This window comes from Daktulosphaira vitifoliae, unplaced genomic scaffold (genome assembly GCF_025091365.1).
Source record: "Daktulosphaira vitifoliae isolate Bord-2020 unplaced genomic scaffold, ASM2509136v1 Scaffold_1, whole genome shotgun sequence".
NCBI lineage: Eukaryota > Metazoa > Arthropoda > Insecta > Hemiptera > Phylloxeridae > Daktulosphaira > Daktulosphaira vitifoliae.
The window spans coordinates 74,376,668-74,404,009 of NW_026099572.1; the positions used below are offsets into that span (position 1 = coordinate 74,376,668).

General features: G+C 30.1%; 2 protein-coding genes and 1 long non-coding RNA gene across 11 annotated transcripts in view; 1 reads left to right on the top strand and 2 right to left on the bottom strand.

The window, feature by feature from the left end:
- LOC126898037 (alpha-tocopherol transfer protein-like) overlaps window positions 1-1,122 on the bottom strand; it is a 30,282-nt gene extending 29,160 nt beyond the window's left edge. For all 8 annotated transcript variants that reach the window (XR_007702225.1, XR_007702222.1, XR_007702224.1 and 5 more), the window contains exon 1: window positions 992-1,122. The gene's annotated coding sequence lies outside the window, so the exon portion shown is untranslated. The remainder of the gene's footprint in view (window positions 1-991) is intronic.
- A 298-nt stretch (window positions 1,123-1,420) lies between these two features.
- LOC126897802 (neurogenic protein mastermind-like) lies at window positions 1,421-27,342 on the bottom strand. 2 transcript variants are annotated; one of them, XM_050671685.1, is made up of 8 exons: window positions 27,020-27,342; window positions 26,031-26,404; window positions 7,752-8,969; window positions 5,503-5,805; window positions 5,231-5,432; window positions 4,907-5,167; window positions 4,607-4,827; window positions 1,421-3,868 (listed from the first exon to the last, which is right to left on the bottom strand). In XM_050671685.1, exons 2-8 carry the CDS (start codon window positions 26,262-26,264, stop codon window positions 3,389-3,391), a joined length of 2,919 nt encoding a protein of 972 aa, XP_050527642.1. In that variant the 5' UTR covers window positions 26,265-26,404; window positions 27,020-27,342; the 3' UTR covers window positions 1,421-3,388. The 2 variants fall into 2 exon arrangements, with proteins under 2 accessions (XP_050527642.1, XP_050527634.1); XM_050671677.1 differs by having other exon boundaries at window positions 5,503-5,808.
- On the top strand, window positions 21,543-24,545 carry LOC126898174 (uncharacterized). The gene is made up of 3 exons (XR_007702230.1): window positions 21,543-22,303; window positions 24,162-24,319; window positions 24,391-24,545. It is a non-coding gene; the product is annotated as an uncharacterized LOC126898174 (long non-coding RNA).

A 27,342-nucleotide genomic window follows, 5' to 3' on the forward strand; every position in this document is an offset into this window, starting at 1 on the left:
TTAAAGGGAAACAAAAAAAAAAAAAAAAAAAAACACATCATAGTAATTCCAATACCTTCTCAGCTTCGCATCGAAGCTAATATTGAGTGAAGAAATTTTTAATAATAAGACTGTAATATACTATAGTATAAATATTTTCTACTTAGTTAAATAAAACTCAATTTTTGTACTTAAAAAATTTGACAATAAAGTTTTTGGAGATGATTTAACCCGAAAATCAGAATTAATATCAAACGTTAATGAGTTCTTATTATTCCAAGCGTTAAAACTATCTATGATTATGACTAATGAATATAATCTATGTGTTCTACTTTTATAAGGTCATTAATGTATTAATTGTACATAAATTTATATATATGATAATAAAATGTTGATTTTAATCATTTTTATGCACTTATCTGAATGGTTGATACGTTTCATATATAAATTAATAAGGATTCAAAAATCATATTTCAACGAATAGCTTCAAATACAATTATAAAATTTAATAAGTATATAAAATACAACCCAACCCACAATTTTTACACAGTATATTAAAATAATTAAAATTACAATAGGTAAACTAGGGAGTAGAATCTAAAAAAAGATCCATTAAAATTCTACTATAGCTCCTTTTTTTATATAAAATATATTAATGAGGGAAGAAATTAAACTAGTCATTTAACATTTTTTTTCAAATTGTTCCTATGCTACTCATACACTCTGATGGAAATTTAATAAAAAATTTCAATTTCGAAATAAACTTTCTTTCCTTCACTCCGAGTATAACGAACTGAAATTTAAAACAGGTCATAATTTTTGGGAATTTTGTAAGCCACCTCTATTTTTAAAAACTAATACATTCATAAACGGTGAAAACAATTTTTTTTTTCTTAAATAATTATTTAAAAAGGGTTGATAAATAATTTACTTTATTATTTATAAATTTAATGCTTAAATTTGTGTTTATTATTGTGTAAATAAATATTAATTGACTGATTAACTATATTACCTGATTATAAAATATTGTATTAGGAACAAAAAATATTGAATTTTCTTTCCGATTAAATCAGCCGAAAATTTTATTGGTTATTAGTTTTAATAAGAAGCAAATGAAATAAGAATACTGACTTCAAAACAAAATTTTACCTGATTTATAATGTAGGCTTTTTAATCATTAAACCAATATAAACAAGATAAAATAGTAGCCAAAAGGAATTTCAACGTTAGATTACTTAAATTGCTGATCAGTCTATCTCTTATATAAATGGACTATGAACGAAATGATAATAAACTATGTCACAACAAAATTAATCCAAAATACAAAAACTCAGATAGCGAGAAAAATATGGCTTTTCTTTTGTTAATTTCTTTTAAATTGCACTTTATCAAATTGAAATTAACAACTTTATTTTAATAATAAAAGAAAATAAAAAAAGGGTTACTAATATCTTTTATATTTATTTTTACAAGAAAAATGGCATAACACATTTAACCGTAATTTCTTATTGTAACTTAAATTTACATTTTAAACATATAATAGCATTATAAATATTTAACCTTAATTCTATATAACAACATATGCAATAATACATAACATGTATAATATGTATTAATAACTTTATTGAGATTACAAATGTAATATTTAGTTACACACTGTAAAGTAAAATAATCATTAGAAGCACACACAAAAAAATCTTGAAAGAGTGAAAGGGGAATTTTTGAAAAATTATAAGAATAAAAATGATTGTCAAAGTACAAATAAAAATTAAATATCATATAATCACCGTTTTCAAAAATTAAATAACTTTTATTGATAGATATATAAATTAGTAAATACAATAAAAGAAAAACATTTGGTGTTCACAAAAATTCTCACTGTTGTAAAAATTAATTAATAGAAAGTAAAATTGTTTATAAAATTTAAACAGAAATAAAAACGCTTTTTATGTAAACATAGCACAAATAAACTTAATTTTGTACAACTATAATTCATTCATTATCTGTATAAAAATTAGAAACTAGGTACTGATTTTTTAATTTAGTTATAAGAATCAAATTTACGGTCATAATTAGTTGTCTTATGTTAATGGAAGAATATAAATGGCTGAATTCAGTGGCAGGAATAAAAAGAAATCACTAAGGAGACTATAATTAACTTTACAACATACAATAAAAGTCTGAAAAAATTTATAAGAATTAGCCACTGGTGGAACATTCAGTCTTGGTATTTTAGAATATCAATCGGCAACTATCACTAAAAATAAACGGATAATACACAATTTTTATAATATAAACCTATAATATTTATGAATATTGCATAAATAATTTTTTTTTCTTTAGTTTTTGATAACACAATAATAATAATAATTTAATTACAGACAAAAATCATGATTATTTATAAACAAGATTATTTAAACATATAATTTTAATAATATTAAATAAATAATGCAATGATTATTTTTTTATATAATTTTGTTCAAAATCTAATATTTACATTGAAAAGTAATTTAGAAATATATTTGGGTGCTAGGGATTTCTAAAAAAATGTCTTTGAAATTAACTTAATTTAATGAGGATTATTACAATTATGGCAATCAAATTAAAATTATATTATAACAATGAAAAATGTTTTGATAAAAATAAATCAAAGGGGAGCCACTCGCTTTGGAAACATTTGCAAGAGTAACTAGTTGAGATCAAACGAGATTATTACCTCCCCTCCCCATTATACAATATTAGTTTAATTTTTGTTGACCACCAATGGTAACTCATGTAAAACTCCTCTGGCCATTTCAATGTTACTAAATTATTCACTTGGAAAAATATCATATATAACAATATAATTTATTAAAATAATATACAGTATTTTTTTCTAACATTAATTATTTATAAAATAAATAACACAACAACAACAAAAAACCACACTAATTTTTATAATAATTATAATATTTAACAAATTAACATACAACAGAAAATTAAGGGTTTTTAATTTTTGTACATCAATTGGTGTTTTATTTTGGAGTGCCAACAGTTTGTACAATGATTGTATGACATCTATAGTAGGAACAAAAATGTCTAGTATGACATTTACCATTTCTAAGAATCAAATAGATATTATAAAAGTTTTTAACAGTTTTCTTATAAAATTTATTTGTTTTTTCACCTTCAATAAACCACAGTAAAACATTACTTAAACTTTAAATAATACCTTTTGTGTGGTCACATAATATTATAAAAAGTTTAAATTAAATAACATTTAATGTATAACAAAAATGTTTATTTAAATGTAATTTATTTTTATTTTTAGTGTAAATGACTGTAGCATAAATTAAACCACTTGATAAGCTTAATATCACAGGATTTATTAATATTGTTTAAGAAAATAACAACCAATGTGCATTAGAATTTAATGGGCATCCAGAAAATCAAAATTAAAATCACCAAACGTTTGTTGCTTATTGTTATAGCTATTCTTGCCATCATTAGCGAGTGGCTGATCGAGGAAATCAAAATTAAAGTCACTAGGGCTAAATGTATTGCGTGGAGGCAAACCTGAGTTAGTATTAATCATTGATGTTTGATTAGCAATTGGTTGCATTGCTGAACTAGTTTGAGGAAATTGCTGGTGAGTATTATTAGGATAATTTGATGCAGACATATTACGTTGGTATGGACTTCCTGTATTCATTGTTGTTTGCTGTTGTGTATAAGATTGTTGTTGTTGAGCGCGCATCATAGATTGATGTTGTTGAGATGGAGACTGTTGTTGCTGTAGGATTTGCTGTTGTTGATTCATAATTTGTACAGGATTACCACCCATTCGCCCAGAAACACCACCACTCATTTTCATGTTCATAGATTGAGACATTTGCATATTGACTGGCATCTGTAAAAAATTTATATGAATCAATACTCAATGGTTAATAAGATACACACTAAATGCACTAATAATTTTAGATAAAGAAAATATACTTAGTGTTATTTAGTAAAATATTTAAGTCGTGATTTATTTTCTAATCATTAACTTAAGAACATGTAGATATCTTAAAGTTTAAAGTTTATTCAAAAATATGAATATACAAATGTATTCTTTTTCTTCTACCTTGCCTTAATCCCAAATACTTGGGGTCGGCCACCCTTATCCTAAACTTCTATGAATACACACACAAATTTTTTAACTTTAATTTTATAATAACCTTTTGTTTTACAAAAAAAAACCCTAATTATTCATAAATAATGAGTTCATATTTATAAAAATTATGATAACATTTATTTGTGTTTATTTTAGTTTATACCACAAACTAACATTATGAACTATTAGAAATTATATGAATATTTATTCTAATTATTTTTCTGATAATATTATGAAACTATTATAATGGTCTCTAAATTTAGTAAAAACTCAACTAATGGGTTCTGAATTGATTAAGTTCTACTGAATCCTTAAAAAACTATAAGTATTAAATAAAATAAATATATATTACATTTTTAGTAGCAAATTGAAATTCATTGTATAAATTTATAATTTTATCAAACACAATGTTTTTTATCATTTTATGATTGATTTCCAACACATATAATTAAGTTTTTTTAACACAAATTAAAAATTTTAAATCATAATTACTTGATTATTTTGAGATTGTATATTAATATTCGTATGCTGTTGTTGTGTTAAAGTTTGTTGACCATTGCCTAATCTAGATGACATGTGTTGCATTTGGCCAGCCATAAGGTGAATATTTCCAGAGCTACTTGTCTGACATGGATTCAAGTTGGTATTGTTTCCTCCAAATCCTCCACCAATATTAATTGGGCCAGAATTATTAGGTTGGTTCATATTGCCCACTACAAAAAGAAAAAAAATAATTTGTTAAAAGATTGTAAAATGATCGGCTAAAATAAGTAGATGGCTCAAAAACATTACTTGAAGTTTGAGAGAATGTAGGTCTAAATTGTTGTTGTTGATGTTGCTGCTGTTGTTGTTGCTGTCTTGCAGCTAATAGTTGTTGCCAATCACTATTAAAAGCTTCTGAGCTAGGTGTTACATTAGGTGGCCTCTGAATATTAGCATTACCTGGATACATCATATTTCTTTGTACAGATGACATTCGGTCATAACTACTAGCCATTGTACCAGAATTTCCTCCTCCACCAGTATTAGCCATTTGAGAACGAAGCATGGGCCCTGAAAGTTGAATTATATAATAATCATTATATGTTTAATTTAAAAAATAACACAAAAGTTTACCTGATGGCGGAATAGGTTGCTGTTGCATTGGTCGTCTCGTTTGAGCTCCTTGAGGTGGCATTGGTTGTCGAGTAGGTGGAATATAACTTCCTTGTGAAGGAAATTGAGAAGTTTGGCACATGCTCATATTTTGAGTTACATTCAGTTTATACTCAGGTGGTGGTGGTCTACATGTACCAGAACTACCCATCATATTTATTTGCTATAAGTAATTAGTCAATAAATTATCAGAGTTAACTCAGAAGAACTAAAATGACATGTTTTAAACTTACTGGTGTCCTATTCATATGTTGGGGTAACATGTGATGTTCATTAGTTATGTTTGATTGTTGAACATTATTTGGTGGTCTAATAATATTTGTAGGACTGGCACCTGCGGTCAACAAACGAGCTCGCTGCTGCGAAAATGTTATACTTTGTGATTGACTCATATGCATATACGACTGTTGGCCATTGTCGCCACAATTGGAATTATAATACTGCATAGGACCACTACCAACACAATTTGAAGACGCAGAAGAAGTTACAGATGGTCCAATTAGCCTGTCTTGGATTTGAGGACCTTGACCAAATGACTGCTGACAATATATTCAATAATTTAGTTAATTTTTTTAATCGTATAATAAAATTGATATTAACAAAAAATCAAGAGTATTTTTTGTAAAAATAAAATACAAATTAATTAAAACGAGTAAGCAAATGGCGAGGTGCAGAAGTGAAAACAAAAAAAAATAAAATAAAGTTCTAAACATTTAATGGAAATTTGTTTCTGATAAATCTCAACCGGAATTGAATTTTTCTATACTAAAAGCTATTTATATTATTTTAATTGTACTATATGGATTTTCTAATGATTCGTAATTGTAATAAAAGTTATGTTCTTATTAATTTTGGTCATTGCGTGATGAAAATTTATTAGATAATTAAAAATGGAATTATTAGCTGTGATTTTAAATAAAATTCAGAAACCATATACTTGAATATGTAGTAACTTACACGTGTTTTTCTCTTTTAATTAGTAAATAATACTATTTGTGTTTAAATTTATAATTAAAATGAACTACAAAAATATTAATGAAGATATTTTATATTTTTTAATTAATGAAGTCTTTTGGTAGTTGAAAAATAAAAAAATAATTGACAAAATGATAATCATCATGCCTGTTAGATTAAAAGAGGACTTAGTACGTCTTGATAATTTTTAAACAAAAAAAAAATCTTTTGAACAATAATTTACCAGAAAAAATCACAAGTTCTCATTAAAAATACGTTTAAACATTTTTGTGCTTACCAAATGAAGGGTAAGAGTTATTATTATATTGTCATTTTTATCGCCTGAATAATTATTAAGTGCAAAATGGTAGCACAGCAACAGTTATTGTTAAAATAATTCACAGGAAGTCTATATTGTCTTGCATAATAAACCATCAGTGATAGTGAACGGATAAAAACGCGCATACATAATAATATTGTAGTTCGGACTTAGTGTCGTGACCATTGTTGCCAACATTCGTGAACGACAATTGAATATAATTTAAAACCTATTATGCAGCGTCCCCGAGTTTCTGTTTGATAAGTTAAAGCCAATAGCCAAAACATATTATGGTGAAGATTAAAACAATATCGCGTCGCTAGTTGTATCTACACAATTCACAATGCACGTTCGAATGTAAAAAAAAACGTTGATTTTACACATACAAACATTTGAAACTACTATTTAGGCCAAAATAATCAAGCTAATAATAATAATAGTAATCTAAATCGAGTAGCACCGGCACGGGTGTCATTAAACACATGAAAAAAGGAAGGGCCACAATCATAATGTCAGAGAGAGTATAAAGGAGAGTATTGAGAATGCCCCCTCCCGTCAATTTGATTAGCATGATCGAATCGTGAACTATTTATCAGTACGCTTACGGTAAGTATGCGTTTGCGTACAATATTTAAGTATTGAATTAGGTAACTGTTACTACGCAGAGAAAGCAAATGACAAGTACAGGAAGCGAATTAATACAAAAAAAAACAACAAAAATAACTAAATAAAATTACAGACATAAAGCAAATGAGATTATAGCCTAATTTATCGACAGTAAAATTTAAGACTCTAAAAAAAAACATGTCCAGTTGGATAACATAATACTACAGTATAAATGTGAACAATGAGTAAAAAAGTAACTTAGGTTGTAGTATAAATTACTATAGTCATACACTTTTCAAAACTTAATCACAATAATTCTAATCAGAAGAAACTCGTTTGAGTTTTACTGAGTGGCTTCTAATGGGTCTAATAGCGTCTTTTATACGACGCAGGTTAATGTACTAGAGAACTTGTACACAACTTGTACACTTGTACACAAATGTACAGATGTCGCATTTTATTCGCTTAACTTAGGAATAATAATGTGTATTGATATTTAAGCTCCTGCGTGGTCACCCATCCGCAAAAGGATAGAGATAGCACGGAGTCATAGCAGCAATTCCGTTGCGCCACGCCATGCGCTAACAGTTTGTATGAAATTACCTGTTGGCCTTGTTGGCTAACGTGGACTTGCTGAGATTGAGTCATCTGAAAAGTGTTGACATCTGGACTAGCTACATTTGGCTGAGGCGAGAGCACGCCTGTCGCTGCCCCAGGTGATGGCGTTATTCTACGTGCACCAACTGGAAATTGTGGACTACCATGTCCGTTAAACTGATTGTACCGAGATTGTGGAGATGGCTGAGGTTGAGGCTGAGGCTGCTGTTGTTGTGGAAGAGTCTGTTTTTGGCGCGCTGATGCGGCAGTTGCTTGCTGCTTCATCCTAGGTTTAGGCGGTTCAGGGTAATAGTTGTTATTTTCTTGTTGCTGCTGTTGTTGTTGCTTTTCTTGGTGGTAGATCGAGTTTACCGGTGACATCATATTGTAACTTGGATTAGGAGTGCCGGCTGGCGTACTCGGAGAATGGATATAGTCAGGCACAGATCCAGGAGACTGATAAGGAAAATCGTAACCGCATTTATCAGGTCTCTGTTGATTGTTGTGCTGTTCTGCCAACTGCTTAAGAGTCTCGGCTGCTACGCAATTGGAATAATTATTATTGGCACCACCATTGCCACCAACTCTCTGCTGTTGTTGATCAAACGGAGATTTGACCGGTGGCGTACACCTCTGTTCCGATTCTGTCTTAATTGGTCGCTTATCACACAAATCCACTTGGTGGAAATCGGCGGGCGTAATACCTTCGCTATTCAAATCCGAAATGATTTCGGTAAGCGTATCTGTATCCACTGCTAACATAGGTTCATTAGTATCATTGTTAATAAAAGACAGGTCGTTGAGGTCGCTGTCTCCCGGGAAATCCATTAGGTCAGGTTGTTCTTGTTTACACTCCATCGTGTCAGATGGACCAAGTGTAGTCGGTACTGCGCCAGAGGCTGTTGGCGATTGTTTGGTAGTCACGTCACTTTGTATAGAAGTATTAACAGACGTAAGCGTGAGGTTGGTGGATATTTGAGCGTTGTGTTGGTGCTCGCTAGTGCTGAATTCCAATTCTTGTACGATTTTTACGCTAAATTTGGCATTGTTAGCGTTGTCATTGTTTTTATTAGAGTGCGGCGATGACGACGATGACGATTGTTGGTTATTATTGCTCTGCAGAGGAACTCCTTTCGGCGGAGGTGGTAGTCCGTCATGATTACCGTACTGCCCGTTGTCTGGTCCATCCAAGTCTTCACTGGACGGTCTTTTAACGCCGAATTTCTATAAAATAATAATAATAATAATATTAGTCAATGGTGTAACATGCATAATTCTATAAAAGAGAAAATATTCACTAATCTGGGATAAGCTACAAGAAGTAACGCGGTAGTAAGAGCCAAACAAATCACAAGGCTTTTTATGGCCTATAAATATGTACGATAATAATATTATCGTAATATTAAATACTTTCTCTATAATTTTTACAGTGCGGGGGAAGAGTAACGGTATAGAATAAAGATTCTGAACTGAAAAGGCTATAATTAAGAATTCCCAAAAACATTTATACAATTTTCACGAAAGTAATTAAATGTAAATTAATAATAAAACTAAACTTCTTCCTCGTCTGAAAGTAGATTTTTTACTACTATTAGCTGCTCATTTTCGTTGGCGGAGGTTATGCAAAGTCCAAGAATGTTGGCCTACTTTAAGTCACAGGTATTGTAGCCACTGTCTGCTACATACAACTAACGCATTCGTCGTACGTATTGTAGATTTATTTTGAAACAACTACAACAAATTAATTCTAACTGTTCAAATAATTCTAAACTGTTAATTATTCATTAAAATTTATTTTCTTTACATTGAATTGCATTTGTAATGCATTACTTTTTTCTTTTTAATTAAAAAAAGGAATTATATTACTAAAATAATTGTCATTAAACGCCAAATATTTCCTGAAAAAAGAATCGGCGGTCGTTCACCCTGCACACATTTTGTTTTTCTCTTTCTCTTACTCTACAATTTAATTTCTTCGTGCTCCTATCGAATGCAACTTTTTGCATTCGGGAACGATATAAAGATGCCAAATTAACATTGTTTTTCTACTATTTCATAAATTAAGTCAAAATTGTTCAAATATATAGGAAAACTAACTAATAAAAAAAAAGGTTGGGTGATTCATATTTTTAAATTTTTATTATGCAACTAATGTTAATTTGTTTTATTTTTTCGTTAATAATTAAAACTAATATTTTATTTAGAGACTTAAAAATATTTTAACTCTATGTTTCTTTTATATAAATGTTCTTTAGTAATTTTTTCAAAATAAATTTCTATATAAAAAATATACAACCCCGCCATCGATACATTCCGTTGTAGATGACGTTCAAATGTTAGGTTAGGTTTATTTTACTGGCAAGTACAGCGTTGCGAGTGGCGGGACAAACTGTTGGGGTGAAATGTACGATAAACATTGATCATGTTTGTGCTTCTATTGAAAAAATTGAAAATTTTACTTGGAGAATATAAATTCGATTGCTCTATAGGAATTTCTGATTTTCAAATAAGGTTTAAAAAGTTCCAAAAAAAAATCTTCTAGAAATTAAATGATTCGAAAACGATTTGTGCATCGTTCACCGATGAAAACTCAATTTCATGGTTAAAAATCGGAGCATTATAACTGTTTCGAGAGAATATTATAATTGTTAGTTGGCTTGCTCGTAGAATAAAATATATATATTTATAGTATAATTGTACCGTCGAATGACGTTTCTCGTGTGTATACACATATTACACGGGGATAGTATAGAGGGGTTGAGGGTTAATCAATACTAACTCCAAACTGTGGCAGGAGGAACGTTCCGTCTTTGTGTGCGTGTTAAGTATACTGCCGTCGTCCTATCGGTGTCATACCGTCGCCGTTTTATTGTACACATAATACTACAGTTACCCAAAACAATAACGACGATACGATAATTATTGTACCGATACAATAAATTTTTTCCCTTAATGCATTTGTACGAACCAAGTATAATATGATATTTTCAAAAGAATTTAATGGATAATAACCCAAAAGAATATCTGGCATTCCAAACGAGATAAATAGGGAATTAATACAGGTCATATTTGTATTTGTTTGATTCGTTTTTTCTCTTTAGGGGTAAACAAAGCTTTTCGCGCAACTCAACCCGCGTCGTTGTTCTCCGAAAACTGTTGTCCCCTCTGCCAACCTCCAGTCCAAGATGCGTCGCGCCGTCCAATTACGCATATCGACGCCGTTGGCTACCACACCGCGTGCAGTGGCCCCGAGTCCGCAATCGTACATGCGCGATTTTGGACAGTGAAAAGGTAATGAAAATATACGTTGGATGGCTGGTTTTACACGATTTTTAAATAAAAAAGAGCAATTCAATAGTATACACGCAAATCGATTTACAATCCTATCCAAACAGGTTTTACTTTTCTCAAATTAATATCAAACGCAAGTTCAATCGACCCGTAGACTTATAAGTAGCAATAGTATGTTTTTACGTAAATACAGTCGCTAAAGTTGTCTCGTCTATAACTTAAACATCTAATTTTCTATGATTAATTGTCAACTTGGGTTCAACATGGCTAAACCAGCAATAGGTCATCCCAGTACACTCGGATGTTTTGAATTATTACTAAAATACTATTTAATTGGTCGAATTATGCTCATATTACTAATTTTCCACGGAATTTTTCAGGTTATAAGCTTTACATCAATCACTGGCACAAAAGCAAACCACCTGTAACACTACAACATTGGATTCTTATAATGTCGTTATTATAAGTGGATAACATTACAAACGGACAATAACTTTATACTACACAAAAATAACTTTAGGTACTTTATTGCAATAGCTTAAATAGGCAGAGTTATTCTGTTTTCATTTGTTTATTTATCCAAAATTTTTATTAGAATAGAAGAAAAAAGAATTGCACTAATCAGGTTAATAATACATTTTATAGTTAACTGAACAACCGCAAGAAACCGAAGGTAGTTAACAATTAATTGATTTTATGAGAAATGATAGTTAAAATATAAAGTATAATTAAGATACAATGAAGGAGAAAAAAATAAATTATATTAATTAAATACTTCAATGTTAAGTTTCAGGTCTACAAACATATATTGACACGCAGTAATTAGAATGCATAAAACACATAAATATAGTTTTTTAAGTATTGGAGATAATTCTTAAGCGACTAGCTATAAAGTCTTGACCTATTAACTGTATCGACATGGACGAGAGAATGAACCCGAGAAACCCAGCTCAATTGTGCGTTCCCCTTAGCAGCTAAGCTCTCTTCTCTTTGCTCCTTTAATATCCCAGATTCCAAGAAAACAGAAAATAATTATTCAAAAACTTTGATCCGTGAAAACGTTGGTATTTTATTCTGTTGAATACCACCGGTGCTTGATCGATTTTAATGCTTCAAATGTGTTGACACGGACATGGTGTTGCACGAACGATGTATAGTTCGTGCAACTATAATCGAAGACTACAGTTTTCAATTTAACATTATATTAAGCTTCGGTAAGAAATTCTACAAAAATGAAACACTACGACAAACATTTAGTTTTTAAGCTGTCGTTAGTCGAAAAGATTAAATTAAAAATTAATTAAGATTAAAAGTAAAATAAATCTTAGGGGCAGAATTCAATATTTGAGATAAATTACAATATTATTACCCATTAAAATATGTCTGGCTGCAATACTTCATAACTGTTTTTGATCCTAAACTCGCCCTATGCGCTTTGCCCGGACTCCTCTACGTTTAAAAAGCTTTCATTTGATAAGCTAATTGATTAGTATGCTAGACTATTAAAATTTCATAAAAATCAATATAATTTTGGACAAGTTATAGCAAATTAAAAAAAATGACGAATTTTTTCAGAAATTTTGAAATTTCAGGCAATTAAGTTAAATAACTCTTAAGAAAAATAACGTCGAGGTGTTTTTCTTGTTTTCATCATAATGAGTGTGCGGTCTCTCATTTAAACACTTTCTGTTCTCAGGTTTTTCAGTAGATTAAATATTAAAATTAATACCTTCTTAGCTTCATATTAATGCTGAAAAATGAATTTTTTTTTTTCAATTACTTAAAAATGAAATTTTGTTTCTGTTTATGATAATGTTTTTTCATCTTTTCTGTTATCGTTCTCTCTTTTTTTTTTATATTGTTTGGTGGTTTGTAACGTTATTTGATAACGCTTTCCATCCCTGGTATTATGTGTTAATAGAAGCTGCTATGTACAAGAATACAGCTGATCCTCAGCTATACATGTAAACTTTATTTGATGTTGACACGCACATGGCACCTACCAAACTTTCCAATAACCTCATATAATTATCCAGATTTACGTAATTGACAATAATTAAATATCATTGCGTATACATTGTTATATTTCATCGACTGCAAGAGGTACGAGTGTATATATTCTAAACGTTTCTTATTGCAGCATGATCATTATGATCAACTTTCATGTTTTCACCATGTGAAAACTCAATATTGACTTTACTTGATAGTAAGGCGATGAGCGTAAACAAATAATAAATTATGAATGTATTACAAAACGTATTGCTACTAACGACTTTGATTTGTAAATCGTACAATCGTATCATATTGTTTACAAAAAATATAATAAAATAACACAAAGGGGACAATATAAGAGGCAATTGCAAAAAGGAGGAAAACTGTTTTAGGGGAGGAGAAAATATAAACGCTTGCGTCAAATCAGTCACTATTCATACGAAACTCATGTTTTTTCACGCAAATATACACAGCCTAAGAGGTAGAAAATTCTTCAAACGATTGTTTCGGAAATAACTGAAACTAATCGATAACGCTGTTATCATTATTATTTTTTTGATTAATAAACCGTTGCATACGTAAGTGTGGACACGTTTTGTTTATGTTGGTTGTAATATAAAATCTGGTCGTAATTTGCCATTTGCCCCTCCATCGCGCTGAAGGTGGCCGCCAACAGCAACAACGACTGTAAACCGTTATTGTCTTTAACCTCGGACTGTTGCAACACCTAACCACCCCCACCTGCGAGACTAAATCATCACAGCTGAATGTCGTATGTAGAAATATTTTTAACCGTGTTGAAACTTCAATTTAAACAACGATGATTGTATGTAACGTTATTTCATCATTTTTTTTTTTTTTTTTAACTTGTCGTTGAATTAAATTATAAAAGTAATTCAAATGAATTTTTTTAAACAAATATTGTAATTTTTAGAATAAAACTAATAACTCGCATTTAACTAACACCTGTTCGACATTGTTTTTTTCATCCATACATTAGTTTCATAACGTGTACAATCCGGCCGCGCCACCACCATTCATGACGACGACGTTATTTGGAGTTAGGGGCTTCTTGTTGCTGGAAGCAACAACGGTTGGGACGACAAATGTATGAGTAATAATAAAATCGAGGGATGGTGGCAGCGGCAACAGCAAGTATACCGCATTAAATAACAAGGGGCGGAGGTAGTGGCATTGAGAGCAGCTGCGGATATCCAATATTGGCACCCTTTGACCCCCACTATATTTGTATTCAACCACTTAATAACACACACACAATAAGACGTTGTGGATTTATACACACTATTATACAGAGCGATCGTTAGATAGACACAACTGAAACAATGTAAATTTAATAAATAAACAATATAAATCGGCAAAGACGAAAGAAGATTCTAATTTTACTTTACAGCGATTTTTCGTTTCAATTTTATCAATATAATTAAGTGTATTTATTTCCATAAAAAAAAATGAATTTGTTGGGTTTATAATGTTAAATGCGATTGTCATAACTGCTAAATCCTGAACATTTTACTACTGCAGCGTTTAAAGGTAGATATTTAACAATTCATGGATGAGATTATTAAATCCACACACAAATGATACTAAAATACTAGAAATAATTTAAAGTTCTAATTTCATTAGTTTGTGTTTATTAGAATGTTGTAATATAGTGAGAAAAACTACTAAGGATTGTAGAAATAAACCAAATATTTTTATATTAAATAGCAACAGCTAACATTGAACATTATTTACCTATTAAAAAAAAACATATTATTAGAAAATATCTAACAAAATTAATTTTTAATAATTCATTGTTTTTTAACTTTGCTTACACGCTGAAACAGAATTTTTTTTTAGAGTTTTGGTTCAATTTCTAAAACCTACCTTAGTTATTTACTAAAATACCTTGTTATTTATTTATTTATTCAAGTGACTAACGCCCTCACCTCACTTTATGTTTAAAGATAACATAATGTACCTTTTATTTACGAATATCGTATCATAATACTATTAAATTTAACAAATTAATACATTTGTAGAAATCTTTATTGGTGTAAGTCGATAATGATCAGTTTCATTACATTTCCTATACTCGGAGATATTTTTTTATCACTTTAAACTGCTTTAAATTTTAAAGCAATTTTTGAATCGGATCAAACACCAGAACGTATAACGTCGCTCGTACATCTAACTCAAGTATATATTTAGTTAAACCACGTGGGTTACCCTTATGTAAACAAACAATCGATGGTACAATTTCTAAGCACATTACGCCTGTTGGATATGCGATATTAGAAGCAGACTGAAACCACTTGACGACATCGTTTTAAATAAACAAGACAAATTAAATAGTCTTATAAACAGATTGGTCATCACAGAATACTACTATAGTACTACTATATAACTATTACATACTAAAATAAACGATATCAAAATATACCTATGTAATAATGTGGAAATATCTGAGCAATGAGTCTATTGGTAAGAGAAGTGAGTAATAAGGAACTTTTACAGAACAAAATTTTTAGCACTATTTTCTTAAAGTATTGTCTCTGAAAACGTATAGGTATGGTATAAGCAAACTTAAACATTTTTAATATACGCATGGCAGTACGCCGGGCCAAATCCTAGCAATGTTAGTTGTTACAACTTTACATGAAACAATTCATCTGGTTTTTCAAAAATTCAATATAAAATTTTTATTCTGAAATCATTGTTTAAATCATAATACATACATATATACAATTATAATATATAATATACTCACAAAACATAAAAACGTCGCTCTAGATTGCTAATAATTTCTGAAACACTGGTCCAAAAGTTATTATCGACCAGCAATTTTTCTAATTAGATCATTATCTAATAAATATGCTAGTTAATTAAGTACGTTGCTACTTTAACAAATAAAATGACACCCTTATAAGGTTTAGGTGATGAACATAAAAAATACTTCATGATCGATAAGTTGAAAAAAAAATATATCAACTTTATTATGATTTCATCAAAATATCTACTGGTTCTCTAAATTCTGATTTCCTGTATAATTATTTTTAGAAAAATAACAGTGGAACAAACATTTCAAAATAACAGAGTAATAGCGTACAATACACTATGCAGTAGAAGGGGTGATAATGCTTAACAGAGATTATTGACCCCTATAAAAATGATCCTTCCTCTTTATTGTAATTTTGTATTTAATACTAATGAACGCTGCTGTAGCCACTGCCGTTGCCTGGAGGATATTTTAACAACAGCAATAAGTAACACGTTGCTCGTGAAAACAGAAGGAAACTAAGTTATAAATATATATTAATTGTCACAACTCAATTTTATTTAAATCCAATAGATAAGAATAATATATCAGAATTTTATCATAATTATTGTTGGTACACAAAATATACTAGTGTACCCTTGTAATTGTCCAGTATATTTTTCTTTGTCAAAGTCACGTCCATCTTTCTCCGGTGCGATTAGATTACGAGTGATGACTGCAAGTGCCCAAAAGTACCCATCTATATTGATACATCGAGCGAGGGACTACCACCCGCTGCATCATACTTACAGGCATTCTCAAGAATCGCTGTAAAAATAAATCACTGAGCGCACACATTTTCATACATACAACACAACATGTAAAAAAAAAAGCCGATAAGACTAATGACGCCAACGATAATATTATTATCGATTGGATGCCGGCTTGCTGGCAACAATTCATGTTTATAGAAACACTTGTTTTGTGTAATAATAATACGACATTGGCGATGGTGGTAACACCGATCGTGGCCTAATAAACATAATTTTGTCCCGTCTCTATGTTCTATAACTAGTTATGGTACTAAAAAGACTTGAATCAATGTAATAGTAAAAAAGAACAGATTTAATTAAAAATCAATTTTTATACACAATTTACCTAAATTTATCTAATTTCTTGGCTAGAAAATTAAAACAATGTAAGACAATATTTCTATTTTAAAGCGAATATTATTCTCTTTTAGACAATTTAAGAGACCTGTAAACTCCATTGCAGAATGCTTCAGTTTAAAAATTTTAAAAATAATAACATTTAAGACAAGATCTTAGAACGTACATTTCTAATGTAATTTGTGTTATTGGATATTACTAAAAAAAATAGTCAAAACCTGAATAAATGCACTAACTAAATTAGAGAATTTTTTTTATTGGCTGGTGTACAGTAATCAGAACATATTGAATAATATTAAAAATAAAAAAAATTCTTCCATGTTTGTTTCATTGTTACATTATAGGCAAGTATGGAATTTTTTCGCCCCTCTTTTAACTAAGTATGTCGTCGTTTTCTTCTTTTAATACTATACTACTTCTACACTAACATGTCGAGACCCGAATGGCCCCCGCGCACAGACAGATAACAATAATGAAGCACCACTGCCCAGCCCAAGCGCAGGGAATAGTTATCCGCGTGTAATATTATGTGGTTCGCGGCAGCAAAGAGACTCTCCATACGTCAGTGATAGGAATGGTAGCAGAGTAGAGCAAGAGAGTACAATGAAAAAAAGCAGGTGTTTGACCCGTAAAACATTGACCAATGAACACCAACAAGTGAGAGAGGTGAGAAGGTACAATTTGACCCTCCCCACCCCAATAGTGACAGTTGCATGCGAGACGACATAGTATCAACAGTGGTGGTACTGCGAGCCACTCGGCTGCATTAAGCACACGACAACATGAATATCCTAGCTTATATTACAATTAATTGTGTCATTATAATAATTTAATGTACGCAATGAGATCTAATTATGATATAATGGTAGTCGTAGAAACAAATCGCACAATCTAAAAACCATCAATCAGCATGAAAATAATAAACATGAAGATTCACTATTGATAAAGTATATATTTTTCATATAATAAAAAATGATCAAAGGTTAAAGCGTAAAAATACCAGTAAACCTAAGCGTTCTGATTACATAAAAATGATAGGGAAGAAAATGGAATCGCGGTCGATTTTGGATTTCAATTTATTTATCAATTGGTTTGAGAACCACTAGCCTTCGGCCGATAATAAATCGTACCACAGACGCGGTGCAGCAAACGATACAACAATGAAGAGAGAAGGAGGAGAAAATAAGTAGTCTGAACCGTATAATAGTAGTAGAGTAAGTGTGTATACACGACGGGAATGAATGTAGTGACAGCGACGATGAACGCGGAGAATAGTGTAATATCCTGTGTGACGGTGGTGGTACCGATCCGAAAAACAAAACAGGCAAGCACTGCGCCGGTCGAAGATCACAGTGTTACCACAGACAACGATTTAAATTACCAGGAAACAAGCAGACGTAACGTAAAACTCACGCAGGTGGTCCCCAGGCGGAGGATGCCAACCGTATACGGCAATATTACACATAAAGATACGTAGGATAAAATATACAAATACATAGTCGTTCATTTTTTTTTGTTCGCGATCGACGACACTCACTACTGACACAACGTTATTATTACATGCATACACACACAGTACAAATAAGTATATACATATACGACCGAAATGTATGTAAACTATTTAAATGACTGTAATTGTGGTGATGCCGAAACTAATTAAATGAATGAATAATAAAAATAATAATAATAAAATGAAAAATAATAAATAGAGGAATGCAATGACACATAATGAGCTTAATACGGTAAAACTGTCATGGAGATGAGGAAAGGTAGAAGAGGATTTCAAGGATCATCAACATACACTAACCAGGGTCACAATGTCGTAAATGTATATTAAACGCAACATACGTAAATTGTTTGCAATTATAATATATCATTACCACTTAATTCTTTTAGAAAATTATAAACACCTAAGAGTGAAGTGTTTTATTTTTAAATTTTGACAGTATATAAAAATCATCTCATAGTAAAATACCTCATACTATTTTCTTAACTAGAAAATAAAAACCCATTATTTTTTTACAGGGAAATAGTTTATTGATGGAATATTGAACAAGTCCAATGGAATTCATAACATATACCCCCCAAGGACAGGTGACTTTCAATTTAAATCATAACGTGATTTTTATGTCAAAACAATCTAGAAGTCGCAATGTAAATTCAAAAATAAAAAAAATACAATAAAATGTTTTTAAAACAATAATATACTAGGATATTATCCATGTAAGACAGCCAAGTTTCAACATATATCGAAATGTAAACGAACAAAACTACGGGTCATGGCAGTGAATTTTTCTAGACTAACAAAAAACGTGCACAATTATAAACAGGAGCATATTTAGAAAATTATAACGGGGGAGGGGCACACACATTTTTTACTTTATCTTTGAACGAAACAACCAAACTAACTCAACCTACCAAAAAATTTAGAGGAGCTTTTTTTTTGTTCAACAATTTTTTTATTAAGATCATTGCGTAAAATTTGAAAACAGGGAAACAAAAAATACGACAAATATAAACTTTGTTCTGGTATTTTTTATGCTCTTTTGCCATATATAGAAAAATAATAGTTCTTTCTCTCCTAAAAAATTAGGAAATGTGAACATAAATCCCTTTTAACAAGTTACTATTCATTTATTATAGAGAAATCCAGAAACTACAATTAAAAATTCATCATATATATACTTGAAACACATGCCAAGTTTTTTTTTCAAAAAAATAGTGGTAAAATAGCATAAATAAAACAAAATTAATAAATTAAATTTGAAATTAAAAAATCAACTATTTTTTGTTTAGATCTTTTTGAATCCATTTTTAATAATTAAAAATAGGCATATAATAATTAACGTAAAAAATATTGGCGTACTTCTATACGCATTAAACACTTAAAAAATTAATAATTCAACGTATTTGTTAGAAATAAATGATAACGTTTTTGGGGCATCTACGAGGCAATAAATTGTACTCCATAAAACAACTATATCAATCAACATTTGATAAACACATGTTAGTATCGATAATAACAAAAGAAGTCGAAGTTTTTTCAATTGATATTAATTACAAACTCAATATTTTATTACATTGCTTGATAAAATATTAACATGGCTCAGTCGATAGGGGTGGGAGCACGTGCCCCGGTGCCCCCACTAAATACGCCACTGATTAAAATTATAAACAACAATTAATTATTCGTCGTCCTTATCAGTAAAACGGAATATGGTAAAATATTTCTAAAAGAAAAAATCATAGTATTTATGATTAAATGTTAAGATCGTGATTTTATGCCTAAAATCAGTTTCAAACTATAATAAACGAAAATTCTCGTAAACATAAGAAATAATGCCAATAAAAAAAAAGATCAATCTTGAGATGTTCTCAAGCTGTGCATCCCGGTACCCCTTTTAACAGGAGGACATTGCGACTAAATTTAGTATTAAATGCACCACCAAAAAAATTCGAAAACCACTAATCTACCAGTGTTTACTACTACAAATTTATTTTAAATGATTTTATCCGCAAATAATTTTAAATAACTACCAAATAACTTATATTTTATAGAAATTTAAATAATATGAAAAAAAAAATTTAATATCTTTAACTATGGTATTTGATAACAAAAACTATCATAATAAAATAAACCCATAAACTGCATAAAGTGCCACATAATAACTGAACAAACTAAATGCAAAAATAATAACTCAGGTTATGGCTCATTTTAGTGACTATTTTGAGATTTTCATAGTACTGAAAACATTTCAAAACTATAATGTTTATAAACATTATTTCTCATATATAAATAGCTATAAGACTAACTAACCAGCCTAATTAAAATTTTATTATTAATTACATAAAATTTAATTGTGGCAACATTGGATATTACATGAAAACTAAAAATTATTATAAAGTTAAACCGGACATAGCAATGCTTATTCGATTATGCATGCTACAGTTTTAGGGTGAACACAAGTTCAAGGTCTTGCACACATTGTACATTACATCGAATACGAACTAGATTCACAATGAAGAAACGCGACAACCGACAAAAATTAAAGAGCGCTATGATTTCTAAAACAGTTGATCGTATTAACAATACACTAGCGACTACTACAGGTACAAAACTTATTGTCAATGTTGGCATCCCAAACATACACCGGAAATTTACTAAGCCCCTCGCAAAAATGTCAAAGAAATGTTTATAATTGGTTATTATAACGATACAACGTACAATACAAATTATATATATACTCTAAAACATTGAGAAATATATGAGAATTAACGACAATATTTTTCTGTTAAGAAACACTCGTATCGTAATTGAAAATTATGGGTATATTACAAAAATGAACTAACCAATAAAATATGAATACGTATTTATTTGATTGTTATTAGGGTCAGATAACCACTAGATAAAGTAAGGTATTGCTTGCAAGAAAAAAATTTTACTCCAAATAAATTGTTTTATAAATACACGTATAATACTTGTAAAATTATTGTTTCAGTATAATAATTATACTGTAAGAATAATTTTTCATTAACAAAAAATTAATGTTTAAAAAATAGTTATAACTATCATGAAATTAATCCCGTCTCAATTATATTACTTCCAAACTTATTAGAATTCGATTAAAAGGGTTAACTTAATAGAGTCGAAAAATAAAATTACTGATATCTAAAAAGAAGAGTAAAATTGTGAGATATGGAGAAAATACACAATACAGATGTGCATTGCAGAGATTCATAAGAATAAGAAAAGGTAACCTGCGGGAGTCTTCAAAGTGCGCCGTTGAATAGCGTATTTTAAAATCAAGACGCAAAAGAGTAACGTTGGAAAAGTACTTCGACAACGGCGACGGCTGTTGGTGACGGTATGCACCAGCCACCGATGAACGAACCGCTGTCGGTCGGCGGCGGCAGTGACGACACCGGCGAAAGAGGGAGGAGGTTATGGTATAGAATGAGAGATCGGTATCGATTCGATGCCGCATCACCTACTCCGTACGTTCATCGCTGCCACCCACCAGTAATAGCTCGGTTCCGTCGCGCCGTCGTCGTATGCGAATAATCCAGAGGGTTAAACACCCTCGACTCAACTCACATGTACCGAGTTAGATAATATCATTAGTCTGATTAATCATAAACAAGTATATTGAGCATTAAAGATTCAAATTTAAATCCTTAAAACTCGTATTTTCGCCTATAAATATAATAACGTTACCTAAACAATATTAATATTGTCGCAACAGACTTGTGTTTAAATCATAAAATACGCCAGTAGAAATTTGCACAATGATGTCAAGGTATTAAAATGTCGCGCACTTACAGATAGTAAAAAACCAACTCGCAATTATGTAATTATACCATATTTTATAATTTAAAGAATCCTCTTTAACTGCGAATTATATTACTCCACAGTAATCCTATTAATAAGCAAATTTAAATCAATTTACTGTGAACATTAGAACAAATAATAACATAACATGCAGAATCCATGTACTTTATTAACAGGTTAAAATTCTCAAGATACCTCAATACTACATACAAAATGCAACAGACGTTAATAATAAGAATTAATTTAAAATCAATCAATAATAGTGCCTTATAAATCAATTTTCCTCAACTAAATCCAACTCTTAAAAGAATAAAAAATGTCTTTTACTTTAATAAGTAAACATTGATAATTTCTCTTATATCAAAATCAAATTATAGTGTACAAACGTATAAATAAAACATTATTTAAAACCATTATGTAATTGAGATATTATTGAAAAACTATGGATAAAATTGCCCGTATTGGCTAGTATTGTTTTTATTCTAATCTGATTGCATAACTTAAGCGTATCGGCTTAATAGTGTGACCATTTTACTCGTTGGTGAGTTTTGAAAAGGGCAAAGACACACAGTTTAATGGGACCCCCTCTAATCCTTCTTAAAGAAATTTCGTTCGTAAGATATCGACAGTGTTACTACGCGATTAGGCAATTTAAATCTGACGATAAAAATAGTAATTATGCATGAAGCTATTCCACATTATGTCAATGACCAAAAGTAATCGTAATAGTTCCATTACCTCAAGTACGTACGTCTCAGTTGTTTTGTTTGGCGTGAAAACATTTTTTAATAAGTTGCAACCTGTTGCCCCGTTTATGTACTCAGCTAAATAATTGTACTTTTACAACATTCTTTCTTTAAATTAAGATACAAATACCAAAGAATACATTATGTATCAGTAACGTATAAATACAAAACTTGTAATAGTAACCCGATTACCAGCCATCTTAGAATCCGTGACCTGTGTATGTATACATATACGCGATTGACTAGCTAGCGTACGACGGCCGCGCGTGGGTGCACCACACACCGCCACCAGTATCCTTTCATCCTCTTCAATTACCATTGCAACGCCATAAAGAGATCGACGGCCACCGCACTCGTCCACTGGCGCGCGCGTCAACGCGTTCCCACACACCGCCGTCGTGTGCCGTCGGTTTTACGAACCGATTACAGCACCGCCAGGGCACATGTCAACAGCGCGAGCAACGGGATCGCAACGGCGGTACTAGTTGCGGACGTTCAACCGGTTACTTTAACACTATTCGTGGTCCGTCATTGCCCAAGAAACTGATGCCAAAAAAGTCTTAATTAATTTCATAGGTATAAATATTGAAAAATAAGTTTTGCATTGTGATAAATTTGTTACAAGATTCATTTATATAAAATGTATGCATTTATATTCAATATAATACAGAATGACAAAAAACGCTGTATTATTATAATTACATTAAAACCACTAAAGAGGACTGCAATAAAATATATCTCTAATTTACCGTCGTCTAAAAATAAATACCATAACTTGTATCATTGCGTATAATTTTTGTAAATGTGAATAAAGTAGAGGATATTGAAAGAAAAATTAAATTTTAATCAACGACGAAAAGTTTTCGGGAAATCGTGACATTTTAGCGAGCTAAACGCTATCTATACGTTAACCACAAGAGTTGCCCGGTTTTGTAGTGAACCCAGAAAACAACAACTTATTACAAATCGGACTTTAAAAAATTATTATTAAAACTACACAATATTTCAATCATTCAAATAAGTCTCAGTGTTTTTTTTTTTCAATTTGTTGGTAATAACAATAATGCTTTTCAAAAACATGCATATATTTGATTAACAGTTAATGTCTAATTGCTTTTATGTCCATCACAGGCGGAGCGACTAGGCTCAAGGGCAAAATCCATTACTACAGCTGATAAAAGTCTATATTTCAGAACCACAATACATCATGAAATTAAATACATACGTTCTTAGTATTTGTTCATATACGACAATTTTTTTTGTAAATCATTCAACAAATACAATCTTATGTAAGAATTTTTTGTTACAATAAATGTATTTTTTGTATGTCTATTTTAAAAAAATTTTGAATTACGCACAGACCGTACACTGTCGTGTAAAATTGCTCAACAAGAGAGGAAAATGGGAGTGAAGAGTACAAGTTTGTAACAATATTACAACTAATAGTTTACAATCTGACATCTAAATACACAAATGCAAAAATGAACACTTCGAATGTACTTAAAAATGATTCTATGTCCCGCAAACATAAAAAATACTGTAATGTATTTCATCGAAAATATAAACTTGTATTTTCTTATATATTCTATTCAAGTTATTTCGTTCAAGCGTATAAAATAATACTTTTTTCCTTTCACCGATAAGAATAACTGTACGGGACCATGTTGCTCTAGCGTTCTCGCGGGAGGAGATATTATACACATACATAATACATTATTGTTATCATAACTGGGCCATCGTCGTCCATCATATGAAATGCACTGTCGTCGCGCCGATGCATAGAGTTGCAAACTCAGTTCTTAATATACATTTTCAAAACAATTTTTTGCATTTTACCGGTTAGACTTCATACTATTAAACGATAAAAAATAGAAACAACGCTTTTAGAAAATAGACAATGAACAAGATTGACAAGTGCTAAATATAAGCTATTAATTAGTTTCCATTACAGAAATGCATATATTCTTACGAAACAAATTAGTCTCTGATTGTTGCTAATTAATTGAAAAACATTCAATATATATTTAATTAGAATAAATAAAATATTATTAAAACTACAAGTTAACAGAAAACCTTTATAAACTATATCACAAAACAAGCGAATTTGCTCTGAATTTGTTTCACGGCCACTAAACATTGCAACATTACAGTATCTCTCTCTCTCATACTATTTTAACCATTTGTTGTACATGTAAACGCCCTGTAGTCAGTAATAATAATTATTATATTAATTATATTTTTCAACAACTGGAACACATAATTAATAATTCTGTAAAATTTATTAATTTTAATTTTAGGCATTATGCCTACAGGATCAAACTAATTTTATCTCATGCAGGCCATTCATTATTTCTAAAACAAATTATTATGTATGGTATCTAAAAATTATACTGTTTTTAGAAACCATATTAAACACTGTTTCCTTTAACTAACTTTGCATGTATCTATTTTTATGATTTTTAAGTTTACTTGAATGCAAAAAAAAAACACTCAGTAAACATTTGCTGATAAAATTTTAAATATGTTATATTGTTTTTTACACTGTAATATATTAATTTTAATTAAGAGAATATTTAAAGAATATGAATACTTAGATAAAGAACATTAAAAATAATAATAATACTGTTTCAAGTTATCTTTTCAAAATTTTACAATATTAAATTGATTGAAGAAACAACAAACAGAAAATTATCATTATACTTAGAATGATAATGCATCAGAATACATTCATCAATCCTATAAACTAATGAATAGAACTTGCTTATCATTATCATGCCACCGTACTCATTATCCATGAGGATGATATAGTGAAAGAGAAAAAACATAGTTTGGTCAGAAGCTCTTCCTTCTGCAACCACTTTATTCTCGGGTCTAACACTCTAAGCTCACAATCTATTAATTTAAAAGTCAATGATTTATTTATAAAAAATTGTATTATATCTTATAAACATGATAAAATAGACAATTTTTTGGCTAATTAAGATAATAAAAGGAACTCACCAGCATAGCATTGCCATTTTCTAGGGGTTTTTTATCATTTTTTTTTACATTCCTCTTGCTTTTAGTTTCCATATATTTCTGTTTAAGCATTAAAGTTTCCTGAACATTTTGTTGTTCAACAAATGCATTGTTGTACCGTGGAACACAGTCCTGATTATGCCTTCGATACCCTTCCATTCGTCGTTTTAAACGGTCAATCACTGCTTGTCGTTTATGAACAACGACATCAGCCATACCGGGGGCGGCGGATTGTTGTTGCAACACACCACAGCCGCCCCCTAATAATGCACCTTGGTCCAATCCTTCAGGACCGCAATTCAGATGGTAGCTCGCCAGTTTAGTGGTATAGATTTAATCAGCAACTTACATGTGTACTAGAAGTAAACAAAACAATCATGATGAACCAATAACAAAACACTAATATATCATAAAAAATAATCAAAATATTAACAGGAAAACATGTTAACACCGAATGATGTCCTATCATTCCATGTTAAAAAAACATTGAAAATTTTAAATTTAATAACTTATGCATGAAACATTTTATTTAAAAGAAAAATTTGCTGATAATTTCATATTTTTGTATAACATTAATTTCTATTATCTGGTGAAAGTTTGTGAATAAAATTTATCAGTAAAATGATAAGAATTCTAATAATTTGATTGATACCGAAACCTCTCATTTCATAATATTAATATATTTTAAAATAAATTATAATAGTTAAATCAAGTTAAATGCGAAAGGAATTTTATATTTGGATATCTGGCAAAATAGAAACATTATTTAGGTAATTAACCTAATAGCAATTATAAAAATGTTTGACAAGTCTTGTTGATATAAAGAAGTCACATTAAATTTATATCAACTTCAATAAATAAATATAATTTAAAATAAATTGAATTATGATGAAAATATAATTAAAACGAATATGGTCATATTTACTACTATTATTTTTCATCACCAATTTTTTAAATTAAATAAACCTTACTTTAAGTTACTATCATGATTAAAATTCCTCTAAATTTCAAGATCCTTTGGAGATGATGAATTAAAATGTACACTATATCAAAAATTGGATTGAGACAGTTAGCTAAGACAATAATTACAAATCAAACTACCATAGGCCGGTTATGCCATCGATTACGACAGCGATAGATCATGTTCAATTATAAAATGTTCAACTACGTACACAGTTGACCAACGAATTACAAACTATAATTACAACGAAATAAAGCAATATAAAAATAACCAAGTTAAGAGAATATATGCGTACCGCGAAGACGAAAGAGCGCACGGTCATACAAGAACGAA